This window comes from Eutrigla gurnardus (genome assembly GCF_963514095.1).
Source record: "Eutrigla gurnardus genome assembly, chromosome: 8".
Lineage (NCBI taxonomy): Eukaryota > Metazoa > Chordata > Actinopteri > Perciformes > Triglidae > Eutrigla > Eutrigla gurnardus.
Genome location: NC_139922.1, coordinates 3,365,897 through 3,387,298, shown reverse-complemented (window position 1 = coordinate 3,387,298; position 21,402 = coordinate 3,365,897). Strand labels below are relative to the sequence as shown.

Below are 21,402 nucleotides of genomic sequence, written 5' to 3'. Positions count from 1 at the left end.
GGTTTAAAACACTAAAAAAGCAGTTGTAATATCATGCAGTGCATTAGGTATCTGTATTTTCCTCTACTTTGGTGGCATTTTGTTGTTGCTATAGTTGTGGACGCTTGAAATTATGACCAAAACAGCTGCAGTTCAACGGAGTATTTTACTTGACCAAATGCTGCAGTATTACGAAGGATTACAAAGACATTCTCATGTAGTTTGTTATCCAGCGACATTCTCAGAGCACATAAGCACTTCTTGTAATTAAAAATAAAAGCATTATTGTTTCCGTAGTGGGCTGCACACGGTGGTGTAGTGGGTAGCACTGTCGCCTCACAGCAAGAGGGTCCCGGGTTCGATTCCCGGGTCGGCCCCGGGTTCCTTCTGTGTGGAGTTTGCATGTTCTCCCCGTGTAAGCGTGGGTTCTCTTCGGGTTCTGCGGCTTCCTCCCACAGTCCAAAGACATGCAGGATGGGGATAGGTTCATTGATGACTCTACGTAGATGTGAGTGTGAATGGTTGTCTGTCTCTACATGTCAGCCCAGTGATAGACTGGTTACCTGTCTGTCTCTACATGTCAGCCCTGTGATAGACTTCGCCCAATGATAGCTGGGATTGGCTCCAGCCCCCCGTGACCCTGAATACAGGATAAGAGACAATGGATGGATGTTTCCGTAGTCCATACTAACAGTAAATCTCTTAGAAAACAAATAGCAGATAAAATGATCTCACTCATTTACTGTACAATAATTGTTTGAACATTTCAAAAACATTAATGTATATTATTTAAAAACTTTAAATCTTTGTTAAGACTATCTTAAACGAAATAAGAGGACCTATTATGCTCATTTCCAGCTCTATATTTTGTTCTCTGATACCACTAGAGTAGCTTTCAATGATTCAAAGTAGAAAAAGTCATTTTGTCTTATACAGCTCCTTCATGCAGACTCTTAGTTCAGCGTCTGTCTGAAACTCTCCACTCCCTAAAAGCCCACTTTCTTCTGATTGGCCAACTTCTGGAAGCATGCCAAGGGGATAGCAACCCGTCCATCTAAGCAGGAGCTCAGAAGGACTTTATGCTAAAGCTAACTGTAAACATACTAATTAACATAATTTACATTTACTTCCCTTCATAATGGAATATGTTGAAAAACCTTCCGCACCATCATTATTGTAAATTATACAACAGGTAGTTCCGACCGGTCCCAACCGAGCAATTTGATTGGACAAGAGACGTTCCATGAGTGCTGATATACAGTATAACAGCACTGCGACTTTTTACAGACATAATCACTCCGCTGTACGGGCGTTCTAATAACCGTTATTAGCTAACGTTACATCAGCTGTTAAATAGCCTATCTTAGATTGTGGCAAACTTTGCACGGTAAAGATGGACATATTTTCTAACGGAGCAAAATATTTCACAATGTCATTCAATGAGGAAACAAAAAATCATAAAGACCCGCTGGAGAGAGACAGAGAAAACCGGAGGGGCGCTATGTACGAGGAGCGAGGAAATGCGCTCTGCCCGGTAGCGTCGCTCGCAAAATATTTAAAGAGAATTCCACCTGGTGCAAAGGCCCTGTATCTGCAGCCGAGGAGGGGGACAGTGGAGACAGACGGCTTCTGGTTTACCTGAGAGCCACTGCCATACAGAAACTGTCTGATGCGGGACTCGAGGCGAGGGAGATCATGGCAGTGAGTGGGCATAGGTGAGATGCCAATACATTTTGACTCTGTGTCGCAGAACATAAAATACATATCTAAACAAAAACTTTTTTCGTAGGTCTGAAAGCTCACTAAAAAGCTACTGGAGACCAGTGGCGTGCACAGACATTCTGGGGGGCAGGTGCTCAGTGAAAAATAAGGGCACTTTATGCGGCATGTAGAACTGACGGCTGCCTTATTATGGCAGTGTGAGATTTAAAAAATAAATAAACATTACAGGCACATGTTGAACGTTATATGCTATTGTTTTATTTCCCACAGAGCTGCTCCCCTGGGCTGCCTGCTGTAGCTCCCTTTCTTTTTCCCTTCTTATCCTCTCCTTTCTAGGCATTATGCTGCAATTGGTAAATAAAAAGAGACCAACAATATGAATAAGACTGTTTGGTTATATTTCAACAAGGCACAGGGCTACTTTTTCTGCAGGCAATTGGGTATTGCCTGTTTGTCATTTAGCAAATACATTACTGCAAGTGTTAATTATGTAGGCCTAGCCTAATGTAAACCTACACAATAGCCTACTAAATATTCATCTTAAGTAAGTATACAGATAGATTCACATGCTGTAGGATACCAATGACAAACTCTACTGGTGGTCATCATCATGTCATATCTATTACTGATTTTGGGTGGCGTCTAGCTTGTGAGCAGCCGATAATTTATGCCCAGCTGTGTGGCGTTGAGACCGGCTACTTCACAACAGAGACAAATAAATGCAAGTTGCAGCTTGGCAACTGAGGCGCGTTCACACTGCTTTTATTTTGAAAATTGACCGGATTGTCTCGTGTTTCTTTGTGTGAAAAAAACGAACTTTCAAAAGGGCACTTGCTTGGTCCAGAGGGCAAGGGCAGGTGCTTTAGCACCACCTAGTGTCTACCTGTGCACGCCACTGCTGGAGACCATCTATGGAGAGCGGGAAACGCTGGAGCAACGTGCTGTCTGATTGAGCTGTTAACTCACCAGAAACACACATCATGCCACCAAAGCGTCTGTCAACAGACTCATATTTCAGTGGTTGCACAATAAATGGAAACATTCAGATAAATGTAAATGATACAAAGTAGCAGCGGACACAGAGTAGCGAGCTTGTGTCTAGGAATGTTTATGTACTGTATATGTGTTGCCTGGCAACAGCCTTGTCTCCCTTCAGTTGCGGAACTATTTGTGTTGGCGGAGCCGAATAAATGATTACTAAACAAACAAATCATAATCTCTTGTTTCTTATTACTGTTAACTAATAAAATGTGCTCGTAGCACTGTTGTATAAAAGCAATATCACACGAGAGGGAACGCTGTTGTACTGTATATCAGCACGGCTGTGATTCGGTCGTAGGCACGAGGCCGCAGGCCGAGTGCCGCAGATAATCACACCGTTGTTGAACGGAGGTAGTCAAGTGTTACTTGCTTGTATATATAATATATACATATATATAATAGTTTCACCAACTAGTCGAGTAGTCGACAAGCTTTACCACTAGTCAGCGCTGTAGACAACAATGAACTAGTCGTGGACGAAATAGTGGCTGTGCTGACCGTGGCGCTGAGATGCAGCGGCAAAAGGCTCCGGATAAACCAGCCCCACATTCATCTGTATGCAAGTACCTCACTGAAGATGACACTAACTCCACGGTAGTGTCGGTTGTGTACGGCTGTACTGAAGTACAACAAGAACACTTCTGCTATGCTCAACCATCTGAAAATGAAACACCCGCTGCCAACAGCTAGCACTAGCAGTAATGCTAGCAGTAATGCTAGCAGCATTGCACAGAGGCAGACGAGCATCAGCGATTTTTCCAGGCACCCAGTCACGGACAAGAAAAGACAGCAGATAACAGACTTGCTTGTGAACTTTGTTATCAAGGATATTCGCCCACTTTCTGGAGAAGGCTTCAGGAACATAGCCACGTTGTTTCGAGCCGGGCTATATGAGCTCATCACATGCTTTGTGAGGTGGGATGGATTATCTCAGCAAAGCAGAAGTGCTCACTATCACACATTTAGACAGATTTGTGAACAATGTTTGAGAGAAATGGTAATATTGTGTATCTGGAATGAATTTTAGATCTTTAAGTCCATCTCATGAAAAATGGGAGCAAAAACAAAAGTCTTGCGTTTATATTTTTGTTGAGTGTATGTATATATATATATATATATATATATATATATATATATATATATATACTGTATATACTGTATATATATACACTCACCGGCCACTTTATTAGGTACACCTGTCCAACTGCTTGTTAACGCAAATTTCTAATCAGCCAATCACATGGCAGCAACTCAATGCATTTAGGCATGTAGACATGGTCAAGACGATCTGCTGCAGTTCAAACCGAGCATCAGAATGGGGAAGAAAGGTGATTTAAGTGACTTTGAACGTGGCATGGTTGTTGGTGCCAGACGGGCTGGTCTGAGTATTTCAGAAACTGCTGATCTACTGGGATTTTCATGCACAATCATCTCTAGGGTTTACAGAGAATGGTCCGAAAAAGAGAAAATATCCAGTGAGCGGCAGTTCTGTGGGCGCAAATGCCTTGTTGATGCCAGAGGTCAGAGGAGAATGGCCAGACTGCTGAGCTGATAGAAAGGCAACAGTAACTCAAATAACCACTCGTTACAACCGAGGTATGCAGAAGAGCATCTCTGAACGCACAACACGTCGAATCTTGAGGCAGATGGGCTACAGCAGCAGAAGACCACACCGGGTGCCACTCCTGTCACTAAGAACAGGAAACTGAGGCTACAATTCGCACAGGCTCACCAAATTTGGACAATAGAAGATTGGAAAAATGTTGCCTGGTCTGATGAGTCTGGATTTCTGCTGCGACATTCGGATGGTAGGGTCAGAATTTGGCGTCAACAACATGAAAACATGGATCCATCCTGCCTTGTATCAACGGTTCAGGCTGGTGGTGGTGGTGTAATGGTGTGGGGGATATTTTCTTGGCACACTTTGGGCCCATTAGTACCAATTGAGCATTGTGTCAACGCCACAGCCTACCTGAGTATTGTTGCAGACCATGTCCATCCCTTTATGACCAGTGTACCCATCTTCTGATGGCTACTTCCAGCAGGATAACGCGCCATGTCATAAAGCGTCAATCATCTCAAACTGGTTTCTTGAACATGACAATGAGTTCACTGTACTCAAATGGCCTCCACAGTCACCAGATCTCAATCCAATAGAGCACCTTTGGGATGTGGTGGAACGGGAGATTTGCATCATGGATGTGCAGCCGACAAATCTGCAGCAACTGTGTGATGCTATCATGTCAATATGGACCAAACTCTCTGAGGAATGTTTCCAGTACCTTGTTGAATCTATGCCACGAAGGATTAAGGCAGATCTGAAGGCAAAAGGGGGTCCAACCCGGTACTAGCAAGGTGTACCTAATAAAGTGGCCGGTGAGTGTATATATATGATGTTGCCCGGGTCAACAATGTCAGCATCAGGTGTTGAGGAACTAGGTCACTGATGATGGGGCTACTGGAACAAGACATACATGGATGAGGGAAGAGAATATGGAACTGTTGGAATGCTATTATACGAGCAGAGGGTTGATGCAGAGGATGTGGGATCAATGGAAACCCGGAAACCCAATATCTTACCTTACAAACAATCTACTACTAGCTCATTCTTCCAATTTCCAAAAATGGAAACTGATCTTACAACTAGAGATTGACGAGGTATAGCAACAATGGTACAGCCAGAACGACAAGTCAGAGGGGGGACCAGCTGCTGGTGGACAAAATAGTCACTCTAAACTATTAGACGAGACAGACCAACTAGTGCACACCTGGATTGATTACAAGAAAGCCTTTGACTCGATGCCAAACACATGGATACTGGAATGCTTGAAACTGTAACATCAATAGGACTGTAGGAAGATAAGGTTAATACCTAATGGTACCTACGTAAACTGTGTATGTAAGGAAACTACGATATTAAAATATGTATATCAATGTATATTAATCCACAATTTCAATACCCGCTCTGGTATAAGGGGCACCATCTGTTGGTCAGACAGAACTTTATAGAATTCACGTTAAGACTCTAATGACCACTTATTAATTAATTAACAATTAATCAATATAATTTAATAAATCAGTCTCATTTCCTTAGATCATAAGTTCTTGAAATAGGGATCTTTGTATTCTGCACAGAAGAAATATCCAACGACTTTATGCTTTAGGGGAATTTATTGATTAACTAGGGATTAAACAAAAGTGAATAAAACGATAACAGATGTAATAAACAAAATACCAATACAACGCCAGAAATATAACTGAAATGTGATTAACAGCTCATCTAGCACGTTTGGCGATAAAGGCGAGTGTGTTCTTCCTAAGAATTTGGACTCCTTAGTAAGAGGAAAAGGTGAATAATGGGAAAAATGACCTCACAGATATTAGATATTAACAGACGCTATACTTAGTTTCACCCTGCAACTCGGTCATTACTGTTGAATGCGGATTCGGTCTTACTTTGGGACGCTTCTTCTCGGCTTACTGAAACTCCAAGCGGTCGCTCTTCCGTCGGTGACGTAGACCCGAAGGGATCTTCCTTGCCGTGGCCCGAGGGAACCGTTAGCCCCGATCTGCGGTAGTTTCATAGCGGGCGTCCGTCTTTGCCGTAATCCGTCTTAGTTCAACAGCTGTCTTCTCCTTGAATTCGGCCTTGGGTGGCTTAGGTATAAACGTTAGTCAATATGCCAAATCTTTGCGGCCGCCGGTTAAACTGTTAAACAAAACAAAATGCAATCCTATGACTAGAACATTTGAACACCATCTCGCCGTTATGGTCAAAGTTGGCACATAGAATGAAACATGAACTGTAAACATTTCTCTGTACAAATCATTTCTGGTAGAGTTGAAAGTAACTTTGATCCAACACATACAGTGCAAACCTATCAAGCTAGCCCAAACAAGTTTGGTAACTTAGTAAGCATTTTGTCCTTGGTGATGCAGGCAGATTAATGAGCAAACATATTTTCGTCTGACTGCGTGGTGCAGTATTTAAGTCCATTACAATGACAATGTTAATTTTTAGCAATTTTGGTAACTTCTCTGTCCTTCGGCGTAGAACGACGGGAAGTTCGCCAGTATGCTTATAATTATTCAATGATTATTATGGATGGTTTTAAACTAATGTTGAACACATATCTCATCCTTTTCTTGGATTGGTCAAAATGTGAACATGATTTCCTGCAAAGTTCATGTGACCTCTCTCTGCATGCCAGCAGACCAGGTCATTAGTTTATGACTCCCAAGAGGGGAGGAAGGGGTCTTCAACATGACTTAGGAGCAAATGGTGAGGAAGAGATAAGGTGTTATCCTTTATACTTCAATCGAGGCTCTCTGTCAAACAAAGGTGTTAATCACTTTCCAGATGTGTTTAGGTGCCTCAAACTCTGGTGACTCTGATGGTCTGGTCCTCCTCGTTCGGGGGTGCGAGGAGAACTTGTAGATGCTCTGATTTAAGGGTTTGTAAATCCTCTAACCGAGCCTTAAAGCGGACACACATTTCCTCCAGGTCGGTCCAGTGACCTGAAGGAGAATGTTTACTCATCTGCTGCGAGGGGACCTTTGTCTGTATATCTTTTAAAGGTGAATAGTTCATCTTTCGTTCGTTGAGAAGTCACATCCGAGAATCGTGGGGCTGTGGCCCCTACAGGACACTATGCACCTTCATCAAGAACTCAATGGGGATGTGGTCTCCAACTCAAAGACAGTTGCACAACTTACCATCAATTGCGGCAAATACCAAGAAGGTGCTTTGTCCCCTCTGCTGTTCTGCATATACCTGGACCCCCTCAGCCAGATCATCACTAAGAGTGGCTACGGATATCGGTTCCGAAGTGGTGTAGCCATCAGCCACCTTCTCTACATGGATGACATCAAGCTTTATACATTAACCTATAGTTATTCACATTTAGGAGGTTCACCTCACAAAAAAATCATGGCTACCTTCTTGTCTGCAGTTTTGTAGTTGTTTTTACACTCAACAAATCTGTAGGGTCTGACTTCTTAAAAGGACAGTGTTTGATAAATTACCAAGGTTGTTGTTGTTGTCTATTCTTGCCCTTTATTTGTCTGTCGCTCTTTCACACATGTATACAAGCAGAGTGAAGCATACAGTAAAATCTGTCTTACAGCGACAAAACATTTTCACTCAAATGTGTCAAATACTTTCTTGCTTGCTTTTTCAGAGCACCGACTGTTCAAACTGTGTGTTCCCCTCTATGTTCCCCTCTAATGTCACGTCATCATGTCAGTGTACGCTTGTTACACGCATAATGTGTTAAGTTCAGGCAACACAAGTGCTACGAAGGGCCTGTCTGTTGCTCTCCCCATAATGCAGCAGTCACGAACAATGCTCCAAAAACGCTCAAACTAAATGAGACATCGAGGAGCACTGACCAAGCTGTGGTATTGATGGCTTGACAGTGAGTAGGAGTTGACAGGGATGCTGCAGATCAATCAGCAGACTTTATTTTTATTTATTTTTTTTATTTTCCTTTCTTCCAGTAAATGTATTTAAGAGACACAGGGTTAAATAATCTTATAGAAATAATGATACAGTGAAGCAGTAGAGACAGCAGGTGTGTGCAGGTGGGCGAGAATGAGAGAGAGCCATCCTGATTAGGTGCGAGCGGACAGATGTGCGTTTCTTTTGCATGGTCAGTTTGGCGTGCTGCCGCCGTGGGGAACAAGTGTGTGTGTAACAATGCTCAGATTAGCACAGAGATGCTATCAGTATTTAGATAATCATATTATTATTTATTGAATGCATATGATACGTTATATTTGTAAGCGTTGGGTGTGTAGAAGGAGCCCATTCAGGTCTGCCCCGCTCCGCAAGAAGTCATCCATTGGTGTGTGTGTGTGTGTGTGTGTTTTCTCTGCACTAGTAAACGTGCATGTGTGTCTATTTGTCCTTTGTCCATGTGTATAGCTTCAAATATGCGGGAGCACTAGTGCACGTATGCATAAATGCACCCACGTTCATATGTATATATTCCAGAAAGAGATGCTGCAATGGTCGAGCTAAATATAGAACTACAGTGAGAGTGAAGAGGTTCCCTCTGGGATCTCTCTCTCTCTCTCTCTCTCTCTCTCTCTCTCTCTCTCTCTCTCTCTCTCTCACACACACACACACACACACATCAGGCGCTTAATAAATCATTCCAAAGTCAACGGGGTGTTTCTAAAAATATCCTGACAGCTGAATAATGGATTCCTTTGACCCTTCTCAGCATTGTCAATGTGGGTTGGAGAAAGAGACAAAGCCCCCGTTGATGAAATGAAGTTTGAGTGATTATTTTTCTGCTATACATCATCCATGCTTCTCATTAATATGTAATCTTGACTGAAAACCAAACTGTATACAGCCATTTCAAATGGATATTATATTGTTGGTTCTCTTTCAGGATTTTCAGACTGTCAAACAAGCTTCTGTAGATGCTGGTGATGATTTGCAGCTTATAGGCGATCGATGATCACATTATGATAAAATGATGTGCAATGATGATCAAAGCATATACTGTATGGGGCTGTACATTTTCCATCCTTTAGTTCATCTCATTCTACTGGATTCATTTGAATGCAGATTTCTCATAATTAAGTAATTGTGTGAAATATTTTTTTCAATGATGTGGACAAAATCACATTCACTTTCTTTGTATTGGTTTATACACAACAATGGAAGCCAAACATCAATATAAAGTATTATTTGACTGGATTTAATTAAAGTAATACATGCTATCATACCGCGACCCTGAATACAGGATAAGCGGTAGAAAATGGATGGATGGATGGATGGATGCTATCATAAAGAAAAACCTGGAAGATAGCTGGTTACTATCCATCCATCCATCCATCCATTCATCGTCTACTGCTTATTCTGTATTCAGGGTCGTAGGGGGGCTGGAGCCGATCCCAGCTGTCATTGGGTGAAGGCAGGGTTCACCCTGGACATGTAGAGACAGACAGGTAACCAGTCTATCACAGGGCCAACATGTAGAGACAGACAGATAACCAGTCTATTACAGGGCCGACATGTAGAGACAGACAGGTAACCAGTCTATCACAGGGCCAACATGTAGAGACAGACGGGTAACCAGACTATCACAGGGAGACATGTAGGGACAGACAGGTAACCAGTCTATCACAGGGCTGACATGTAGAGACAGACAGGTAACCAGTCTATCATAGGGCTGACATGTAGAGACAGACAGGTAACCAGTCTATCACAGGGAGACATGTAGAGACAGACAGGTAACCAGTCTATCACAGGGCTGACATGTAGAGACAGACAGGTAACCAGTCTATCACAGGGAGACATGTAGGGACAGACGGGTAACCAGACTATCACAGGGAGACATGTAGGGACAGACATGTAACCAGTCCATCACAGGGCTGACATGTAGAGACAGACAGGTAACCAGTCTATCATAGGGCTGACATGTAGAGACAGACAGGTAACCAGTCTATCACAGGGCTGACATGTAGAGACAGACAGGTAACCAGTCTATCATAGGGCTGACATGTAGAGACAGACAGGTAACCAGTCTATCACAGGGCTGACATGTAGAGACAGACAGGTAACCAGTCTATCATAGGGCTGACATGTAGAGACAGACAGGTAACCAGTCTATCACAGGGAGACATGTAGAGACAGACAGGTAACCAGTCTATCATAGGGCTGACATGTAGAGACAGACAGGTAACCAGTCTATCACAGGGCTGACATGTAGAGACAGACAGGTGAAATCCAATGAAAGCTCTATGTATCAGCGAGGAGGCCTCTCATTAGATCGCTGGAGGGCAGCAGGCCAAGCTCCATACAAAGTAGCAGAGGGAAGGGCAGACCACAGACAGTTTCATACATTAGAGGCCGTGATCTCTGTTAATGGAGTCATGTTCACACCTTTCCACTCCACTGCTCTGTGTTCACTTCAAACTGCGTCGACGTGGAGGCCAACGGTTTAACCATTTACAGTTGGTTAACGATTGCTTCTAAATGTGGCGAGGGTACAGTGTACGACCACGATCAAGGAGGTCGGAATGCGTTAAAGAATTATAAATTGTTGCATGACAACGCCACCCAGAGAATGTTTGTCCTTTTAAATACTTGAGACACAGAGGTCCGTTCTACTCACTGGCTTGAGACGTGGTTCCAGGTATAAAAATATATGCTTTATTACAAAATCGATTGAAAAAAGACCATTCATACAGTAAAAAAGGGGAGGGGAAGGTTTAATCAGGAGGCTTACTGGGTGGACAAGGGTCAAGTGATCGGGGAGTGATCCACCGAAATAAGTAACAAAACGAAATCACTTAATCACACATACACACACACACACACACACACACACACACACACACACACACACACACACACACACACACACACACACAGGACACGCAGTGAAGTAACCCAGCACTAGGGAGCACAGCACACAAAACGAAGGGACACCACCACCGGTCACCGACACACCACCGGTCACCGACACCACCGACACCACCAAAGAAGAATATATAATTCAGATACAAAAGTCAAAGAAAGAAAACAAAAGAAAAGGAAATCAAATAAGTCCAAATAATGAAAGTAAACCAAATTAATTGTACAACCCGCACATATAATTTAAGACACGATTTAGAGCTGGGTAACCCTACGCAACGCCGCACACACGCTGCACCGCTAACGCAGGCGTCCTCTGACCCGGAAACGATGCATCCAGAGGAGGGCTGTCATTTTTATACCGGATCCTGCTCACTCATTCGTTATCAGCAGCGCTTGTTACATGCAGCAACAACAGAGAACGTTCGTAATTCTAGGCTGCTACATAAATAAAGCCTTGTTGTTGGCAAATTTGCCACTTTATAAACTCGCAAATTTGCAACTTTTTCCTCTGAATATTGCCCACCTCGCTCTTCTCCTTTCCCCCCTACAATAGCCCAAATACGCTGTAGTGCATTATTATTCCAACACAATCCACAATCTTTTTTGTCACTTAACAAAGTCGCTTTGTTGCCTGAACCAATTGTTTCACAATATTAACCTTTTGTTAGTCCACTGCTGCAAGTGTGATACAAGGCTGATGAAAGGTATTTATGAAACATATTTATGCTTAAAAAATGTTGATCTTGAACAAATCCAATAGTTTGCACATCGGTAGGAGGCAGGAAATGGACAGCAGTCTAATGTGGTAAAGTTTTGCTGATCCATCTTTCCATCCCTGTTCTCCTTCCCAATGTAAAATCTGTCGCTCTACATTTATTTATTATCATTTATTCACACTGGAATGAACAGCCGCTGCATATCTTGATTGGAGATTGAGCGTCTTTCAAATCTACTATGAGTGGGTGTATCAGTCTGCATTTGAGAAAAAGTGGTGTGTCACTGTGGTACACTGATGTACAAGAAGGAGCATTTCCTGCCATTGTGACAAGAGTGTGTGAATGTTTACTTGAATTACTTTATAAGGTGGGCGGCTACAACAGTCACTGTGGCAACAGTACACGTAAAGACGGCCGCCACTCTGACCACATCCTCCTACATTGATTTGAATGGGAACCATTCTAATCCCATTTTATTTCAATAATGTTACCACAATAAAGTAAGTCAGTCAGAGCGTACACTGGATGGCATCACGGCCGTTAACACAGATCAACCTGCACAGGACGAATACTTTGATGCCTTCATCTGCTCCCATCAAAAATACTTATATATAGTTATATAGTTATATATAGCCCATTGGTGGTATTTTTAGAGCCCTGCCATAATCATTGCAGGCTGTTTGTCTAGAATCAAGAGATGGATCTTTGTGGACATCTGATATCGGTGGTAAATCTGAATTAATGCTTATGTAATAAATCTCTAAATAACCACAGGGCACTATAAATAAATTGGTTCACAGCCATTTTACCCAGTTGGACCACAAAAGTTTCCAGGCAACGTCATTCTAAATGTTCTCATCAGTTTGAGTTTGAGCTTCGTTTTCGAACAGCTGTGACGGGCTGTGAATGCTGCGATGGAAGGAAATGACAGACAGTGATACATGGAGAGGAGAAAAATGAGATAATGGAGTGGAGCAGCAGGTATCCATCTTGCTTGCCTTCTCCTTCTTCATAGAATCGTTTTTTCCCCTTTTATCACTGTCTGGTCTCATCACTTCCTCCCATCCTCCCTCTCTGTTCCATCACTTCTCTCACGCCTTTGAAGTGCCTCCCCTCCAAGTTCAGAGCGTAGTGTCTTGAGAGTGGAGCGGAGGAAGGAAGAGGAAAAGCCCCAACAACTTCAAAGGGCTTTTCTGGGGCTGTGGGAAGGTGGGGTTATTTTTAGCCTGCTTTTGCCCACTTAAACATTAGAGTTGATGATGGAGGAGAGGGCACACCATCTCTGACCAAGCTGTGTTATTGACGTATTGGAGTGACAACATGTTGGAATCATACATATAATCTACAAACTGAACCAACAATGCTGAATCAGCAGCTCCCATCACTGATGACTGAGAGCGCTGTTGTCATACTTCAATTCCATTTTTACAATTTAATTTTTATTTATGTTATTTATTAAAAGTTATATCAGGACACTTTACACATCGAGCAGTAATAGAACACGTTATAAGTTAAATGAACCTAATAAAATTAAATCATCGCCAGAAGATAACCAGTGGGTTCCAAGCCACTTGTTTCCATATGGACTGTTAACCAGTGGAGCCTGCTCCAACGTCAGTACAACTCGGACTACAAATGGGAAGCAGTACACTTCTAATACCAAAATCCTTTCCCATTGCCTCGAGATTCAGAATTGATATGCAGATATATGTTAATAGAGAATGATCTGAATGTCTGTCATCCTGCTAGATCTAGATTTAACAGTGTTGCTCTGTTCTAGCCTACATTTTTTGTTATTACTGACCAGACCAATGGCCAAAATGACGAAAATGAAACTTAGGACCATACCAGAGTCTAATTTTGACGTTTGGCCATTTATAAAGATGTCCTGTGTATGCAGTGCAGTGTTAATTTTGGCAGCTATTTTAGATTTAGTCTTAGTCTTGCTTATGCTTATTAGTTTTAGTCACATTTTAGTCATTGTTTACCTTCATAGTTTTAGTCTAGTTTTAGTCGAGGAAAAGTAAAAACATTTTAGTCAACTTTTAGTCAACTTTTAGTCAACTTTTAGTCATTACTTTTAGTCATTACTTTTAGTCAACTTTTAGTCATTACTTTTAGTCACACTTTAGCACTGCCGCCCCCATGCGTCTGCTTTAAGCTGCCGGTCCATAACTTGGCCTATGTTGAATCTGTTGTCTCATTCTTTTCCTATGGGCTGCATGTGGCGAGCTATTAAAACAGGACAATTCCATTCCATCAAGCTTCTAGCTGCTTCTGTCTATGAAATATGGATATTATTTTGGGTAGTGTCCATGGGCGGTTTTGTTGCCAGGAATGGTCCTTTCCTCTCCCTGCCCTAAATATGTGTGTATATAGTGTACTTCTTCTGTGCCATTTATGTATTTAACTTTCTCTATCACTACAATAACTCTTTGACCGTCATTTGCTCTGCTGTGAACTCCTCCGTGTCTCCCGTTTGGGCAGACACAACAACTCACGGCCAAGCGTAAATCAGGCTTTCCGATTGGCTGTAAAAGCCGCTACGGGAGCCAATACGAGCGTCCGATGCATAAACGTAACTCTATACGTCACTAGCTAGATGGCGGATGAAAATAATGATCGATATACATAAACAAAACGGAGAAATGCGCCACGGAGATGAGGAGACATCTAGTCACATCTTTACAACTTTACGCATTCGTTTTGTTGTCAGAAATAAATTGCTCACATGGGCAAGCAGGGTACCGTTGTTTAGCCCCGTTTCTCTAGTTTAAGAGGAAAAAAAACGCATGTTTTTTTTTTAATGTCCGTAGAACACACCATTAACATTTTAGTCCCGTCCCGTCTCGTTAACGAAAACGAAGCAGACATCTCGTCATATTTTTATCATCAAGGATCTATTTTTAGCTCGTCATCGTCTCGTCTTAGTCATAGAAAAAATGCTTTTGACGAACATATTTCGTCATAGTTTTCGTTAACGAAATTAACACTGATGCAGTGTATACTTTGGTAGATCTCAGTTACCATTCACTGCCATTCCTGTTGCAATGTGTAAAAACACTCTATGAGACTGTTAAGTCTCTGGGTTTGTGTTATTCAACCTTGTGAAAATCACCATGCTTATTTGATCTACAATTATTTTATAACTCTAATCAAAGCCGTATGGTGTGGATCATCAGCTGTCAATCATCAGCCGGAGCATTATAATAACTTAACGTAGTGAAAGCACCGCAGTTTTCCTAAATCCTGATGAGTTCTCCTCCCAACTTTCGTTGACCTTGTGACGTTTTCCCCAGAGGTCAAGTAAAAGGCGTTAGGACCCCAATCTGACCACAGCCCAGAAACAACAAAGACCAGGAAGTACGTGACAGGAAACCACACGGGACAAAAACTTCAAAATAAAACAGGAATGTAAACTAGGAAAAATCATGACAGGGGAAGTTGAAAAACATTTATTTTATGGCAACTGTTGTAACAATACGAGCCTGAAAATCACACAAATCTGACTTACTACTGTACTTTCAGCCACTCATTGACCTTCTTTATACTTTAGTTAAAAAAACTATCTTGCAAAATAAAGTTATTTTGGTAAACATGGTAGATGTTTTTGTAAAGGGTTGTCAATGGACAATGACATTTAGTAACGGTCCTTTAAGCAGCCATCATATGATACCAAAGAGTGAGAGTGAATTTCATGAAAAACATGATTTTATTCAGAAAATGTCATTTTAACTGCTCACGGACATTCCATAATTCCTTGTGTTTTAGGCTGCTGAACAAAATTGGTTCCACCACCTACTGTACTATTTAAAAAACAAAATGTAATACAACAAAGGGAAATTTACATTTACATTTGCATTTAGGTCATTTAGCAGACGCTTTTGTCCAAAGCGACTTACAATAAGTACATTTGTCAAAAGAAGGAAACAAAGAAACCACAACGTATCATTGCTGATAAAGTAAGAGCTAAAAATAGAACAAGTGTTAGGTCCTCATCTGAGTAAACTAGTACTTCAAGAGCAACAGTGCTACGATCAGAGTGCTATAGGTAAGGTTTTTTTTTGGGGGGGGGGGGGGGGGGGGGGTGTTAGTGGGTCATGCTATGTAGAGTCGAGGTGAAGTCTGAACAGGTGAGTCTTGAGCCTTTTTCGGAAAATGGCAAATGACTCTGACTCAAATGACTCAAATGATTGGTTAATGAGCTGCAATCAAGTATTTCAACCATGACGATTCTTCAAGTGGTTGCATCCAAGGTTTCAAAAGGCTTTGGGCAAGTTTTAATGCCAGATGGGGGAACATTTATCAAAAACCCATTAAACATGTAACCTGATGCTCATTACTCAGTTAATGATTTTATCATCTCTCATCTTTGTTAATATCTTGTACAAAGGTCATAAAAGAAGCTAATAATGCGTTGATTTCCCACAGTGATTACTTCCATTCCTCTTCTATTCTTCCACTATTACTGTATTATGGTCATTATACTTTTTCTCATTACATGCTCTCATTATGCCTGCAATCATTTGCTCGGAGGAGCGGTCACATTTTCAAACAACATAAGTCTAAGCCTGAAATAAGACTCCTCATATCTGCATGATGTTCTGCTTTGCGGTGAGAGGTGGTGACTAATTTGATATCCTCCCTCATCTGTTGCCATGAGTTACCACTCTCTCATGATGGATGGCTAATGGGAGAAAGGCAGGGCGTTCAGAAGGAATCAATAATATGACAGGATGATTCGCTCAGACCCATCACCTTCAGACCGTACAAAGACACAGCAACCCTTTTTTAATGCTTGCCTTTGTCCCTCGCCCTATTTCCTGCCTGGTTTGTTATGCTGTTTGATAAAGATACAAAAAGAGTCTCAACTTCCGGTTCTGAAAAGTAAAGCCAAGCTGAAGTGCCTTAAACTTATATTCTCTCGACTGGCCATCAGGGGGTGACTGCCTTGGTTGTATCACATTACAAATTTGTAAATATATGTTTATGGTCTCAGTCAAGTTTAGTCAATTACGGTCCATTTAGGGTCAAATGAACCATAAATCAAGTTATCATTGTGACTACCCCGTGATTGACAGCTTGTTGTTTACTGAAAGCCCAGTGGCATAATCCTGTTTTCCATTTCAGCCAGTTATCTCTCTATTACTGTATCCTCATTCCACACACAACTTACTCTGCGCTGCCCAACATCCTTCATTAGGGCACACACAGGCATTACAATATTCACAATTGCATGCCAATGGAGTTCCAGACATTGACTCTTTTGAAGATGTATTGGAATAAGCATGTGTATTACAAGTGATGTTGCCAGTGGAAAATATACACTATATTGCCAAAAGTATTCCATCAGCCATCCAAATAATTGAAGTCAGGTGTTCCAATCACTTCCATGGCCACAGGTGTATAAAAGCAGCACCTAGGCATGCAGGCTCTTTCTACAAACATTTGTGAAAGAATGGGTCTCTCTCAGGAGCTCAGTGAATTCCAGCGTGGTACTGTGATAGGATGCCACCTGTGCAACAAGTCCAGATGTGAAATTTCCTCAGAGTCAACTGTCAGTGGGATTAGAACAAAGTGGAAGTGATTGGGAACGACAGCAACTCAGCCAAGAAGTGGTAGACCACGTAAAATGACGGAGCGGGGTCAACGGATGCTGAGGCATATAGTGCACAGAGGTCACCAACTTTCTGCAGAGTCAATCACTACAGAAACTTCATGTGGCCTTCAGATTAGCTCAAGAACAGAGTAGAGTGCTTCATGGAATGGGTTTCCATGGCGATCAGCTGCATCCAAGCCATACATCAGCAAGTGCAATGCAAAACGTTGGATGCAGTGGTGTAAAGCACGCCGCCACTGGACTCTAGAGCAGTGGAGACGTTCTCTGGAGGGACCAATCACGCTTCTCCATCTGGCAATCTGATGGACGAGTCTGGGTTTGGCAGTTGCCAGGACAACAGTACTTGTCTGACTGCATTGTGCCACGTATAAAGTTTGGTGAAGGGGGATTATGGTGTGGGGTTGTTTTTCAGGAGCTGGGCTTGGCCCCTTAGTTCCAGTGGAACTGCAAGGAACTCTGAATGCTTCAGCATACCAAGAGATGTTGGACAATTCCATGCTCCCAACTTTGTGGAACAGTTTGGGGATGGCCCCTTCCTCTTCCAACATGAACTCAACTTGAACTTGAACTTGAACCCGATAGAACACCTTTGGGATGAATTAGAGTGGAAATAGGCCTTTTGTGTGTACGTATATAATCTTCTTTGATCTTTAATTTCAGCTCATGAAAAATTGGAGCAAAAACAAGTGTGTATATATCTTTATGAAAAAATGAAGTGTATAACGGCTTGCTTGCTGTTCATGTCCTGCTGCAGTAGGCTACCTCCTACCACTTCAGAACTACTGAAGATTTTTTTACGTTTGGAGTCCGTTTTGACATTTACTTTTCAATTAACTTTTCTTCTCAAGGTCTGTGTGCGGATGACGGATGATTTATTAAAGAAAGCTAGAATAGTGCAAAAGAGTCTTTGGTCACAGGAAGGCAGGGACTGGACCGGGCAAATGGAGCAGGACTAGGAAGGCGAGGTGGCAGAGGGAGAGGCCAGAGTCCAGAAGATCCAGAAAAGTGGAGTTGATCCAGAGAGAGAGGTCCAGAGATTCAGGTGTGGGTACGGCTGCAGTCAATATTACAAAATCAAAAACGTGTTTTCTGTTTAAAAAGTACAACCACTGGAACATAAGAAGTACTAGTGAGCCATCTGTTAAGTTGTTGTGTTTACTGTTAGGACATGAGGTCGAGGTCTCACCAGGTTGTTGTCGAATTATCCCTCAGTCAGCTTGACCGGACATTACATTTCATTTTCAATTGAAGAAAGTGACAGTATGTGCCGTGGTGTGAGGCACACAGCCATAGTAGTGCTGCTTTTTTTCACAATCCAATTTCACATTCAAATGCCTGTTGTTATTTTTGTTGACAGCCATAGTGTGAGTTGTATGTGTGATCAAGAAAATAGGAAAATAAGTCTAAATAAAAACTTTAAACATCTTGACTTCAGAGAGAGTTTTACTAAAGCTGACTTTGTTAGAATTATTGTGATGCTGAGTGTTTTTACTTTACTTTAACACTCATAACAGTAGTAGTAGTCAGGCATTTTAATCAGCATCAATCCCCCCAAAAGCCTGTGAAATCCTGGAGGGACTGATCTCACTCTCTTTTCGTTCCCTTTCTCCTCTGATCTCATGTCATCATAGTCCACATCTCCACCCAATCCCAGCCCTCACTTTAACCCTGTCTCTCCCCTCTGCGACCTGCTGCAGGAGTGTGCCTGGTGCTGGGTTGCATGATCTTCCCTGACGGGTGGGACGCCGAGGTGATCCGGGATATGTGTGGGGAGCAGGCGGGGAAATACTCCCTGGGCGATTGCTCTGTACGCTGGGCCTATATGCTGGCCATCATGGGCATCCTGGACGCCCTCATCCTCTCATTCCTGGCCTTTGTCCTGGGCAACCGGCAGACAGACTTCTATCTTGATGATTTGCAAACAGACAACAAAGGTGAGTGAAGGACTCATGAAACTTCTCAACAGCTGACCCATGGACAAGACTTAGTTGATGAATTAGGAGCAGCAGTGTTCTTGTGTTGTAGGGGAGAACAATGCCATTTCATTCTAATATAACTGTTTGGGTTGGAAAATTTACTTGTAAGCATCATTTGGTGTTGTTGGGGTTGTAGCAGGAGCAGATTTGGTTATCAACAGTTAATTATTAATATCAATATGATTATCGGTATTAATAATTATATTTAATATATTATCATGATATAATCATGAATAAACGGGGCACCACCCTGGGATCAGGGAAAGATAACCTAAAACTGTATTCAGTCTCAATATAAAGGTTTTATACTCACATGCCAATCATCGTGATCATTGGCATGGAAGCATAAAAACAATCTAACAATTAAGAAGGGCGTGAAATTCAAGCACTAGCCTTCACAACCTGCTGTTATCCAGGGACATATACACAACAAGCACAAGAGACCGCTAGTTATAATATAATAAGATTTATTAAAATCAGTAATAATGACCACAATCAATAACACTGCAATTAACAAAGCCTTATTACCTAACTACCTAACACACAAAACTAAGCTAAACAGAAGGAGAGACACACGTGGAGTGTGTGTGTGTGTGTGCGTATGTGTGTGCGTGCGTGTGCGTGTGCGTGTGCATGTGCGTGTGCGTGTGTGTGCGTGTGTGTCGAGAGAGAGAGAGAGAGCGAGAGAGAGAGAGAGAGAGAGAGAGGGATGGCTATGTGCGGCCACCAGATAGAGCTATTCCTCACAGCGTTCATGGGCGGAGCCACTGACGTCCGATGGAGTAGCGAGAGAGAGAGAGAGAGCGAGAGCTGGCCGGATGCAGCCACCAGATGTAGCTATGTCCCTAGCGTCCGCCGGGAACAGCTGGCTTAGGACTCGTGTGTGCGGCGTATATGTGTGTGTGTGTGTGTTAGCGGGACACAAACAAAGAGAGAGAGAATGCGCGAGCGATATTCTGAGGCTCAGAAGGCGTGCCGCTATCACACGGGCGCGCATGAATGAACTGGCGTTTATTCCGCGAGACCGGTCTTTTAACTGATAGTAGAGGCTTTCTGAGCTCGCGAATATGGCGGAGGTTAGTCGAAAACACTGTTACAGAAATCAACCCAGCGGCGTGGGTACACGATCAGTATTCAAATACAGCAGCACATGAACAAACGGACTCGGCGGTCCGCGATCAGAACTTAGAACACATTAACAAGAATTACAAGCATGTCCTACACTATCGAATCTCTGCTTCTGCCCAGACAAATAGCCTCTTACTTTTGTCGATGTGAGATGCGTCGATGTGAGGGTTCCGTCGGTGCGGTGATGGCGTTCCTTGACGCAGGCAACGGACGGCAGTTCGTGGGCGCTCGTTCAGCGCCAGATCCAATTGGTTGAAGAAAACCGTTAGTAATTCTTCCTTTTGCAGGCAACTATGAACAATCGCGGGGCTCGGCGATTTAGTCAGCTGATTTCAGACAAAGACGGGTCGAGTTATCCGTTCTGCTAGCAGCTGGGACGAAGAAAGTTTTTCTTCTTACCGCGGGGAACAGGAGAGTTGCGCTGTCGCGGTGGTCTCCTCAGGATCTAAAATGATAAACAAAAGAAAAATAAAACGAGTAGAGGAAAAAAGGGGTAAAACAGTCTGTTGCTCGTCCAGCGAGTTTGGGGGAAAGACTGTTTGGGGGAAAGACTGCGGCCTAGGACAAAGGAAAACGCTGCAGACATAATGTTCACCTCCTGTTGTAACGCTTAGGCCGCTCCAGGGGACCCCCCGGGGTGTCAGCCAATAGGGCACCAGTTGTGTGACGTCGCACCTCGCACCCAGGTGCAAGGTGACCCTAAAATGGTGGTTGTAGTTTTTATCTCCTTTGTTCCTTTGTCCTGGCCGCATGTGTAGGCTTTTGTAGGCCGCATTGTGTAGTCCTAACGGTTAGGTCCCCAACAGTGTCTTTAAACAGTATGCTTCACATATGGAAGTAAAG

At 42.7% G+C, this 21,402-nt stretch overlaps 2 protein-coding genes across 2 annotated transcripts in view; one reads left to right on the top strand and one right to left on the bottom strand.

Moving 5' to 3' along the window:
• Nucleotides 1-21,402, bottom strand: part of plxnb1a (plexin b1a) — a 259,098-nt gene that overhangs the window by 120,006 nt on the left and 117,690 nt on the right. The window lies entirely within an intron of this gene.
• Nucleotides 1-21,402, top strand: part of LOC311017210 (LHFPL tetraspan subfamily member 4 protein-like) — a 40,205-nt gene that overhangs the window by 6,636 nt on the left and 12,167 nt on the right. The window contains exon 2 of the mRNA XM_084015428.1: nucleotides 19,153-19,389. Within this exon, the coding sequence (XP_083871554.1) occupies nucleotides 19,153-19,389 (237 nt within the window). The remainder of the gene's footprint in view (nucleotides 1-19,152; nucleotides 19,390-21,402) is intronic.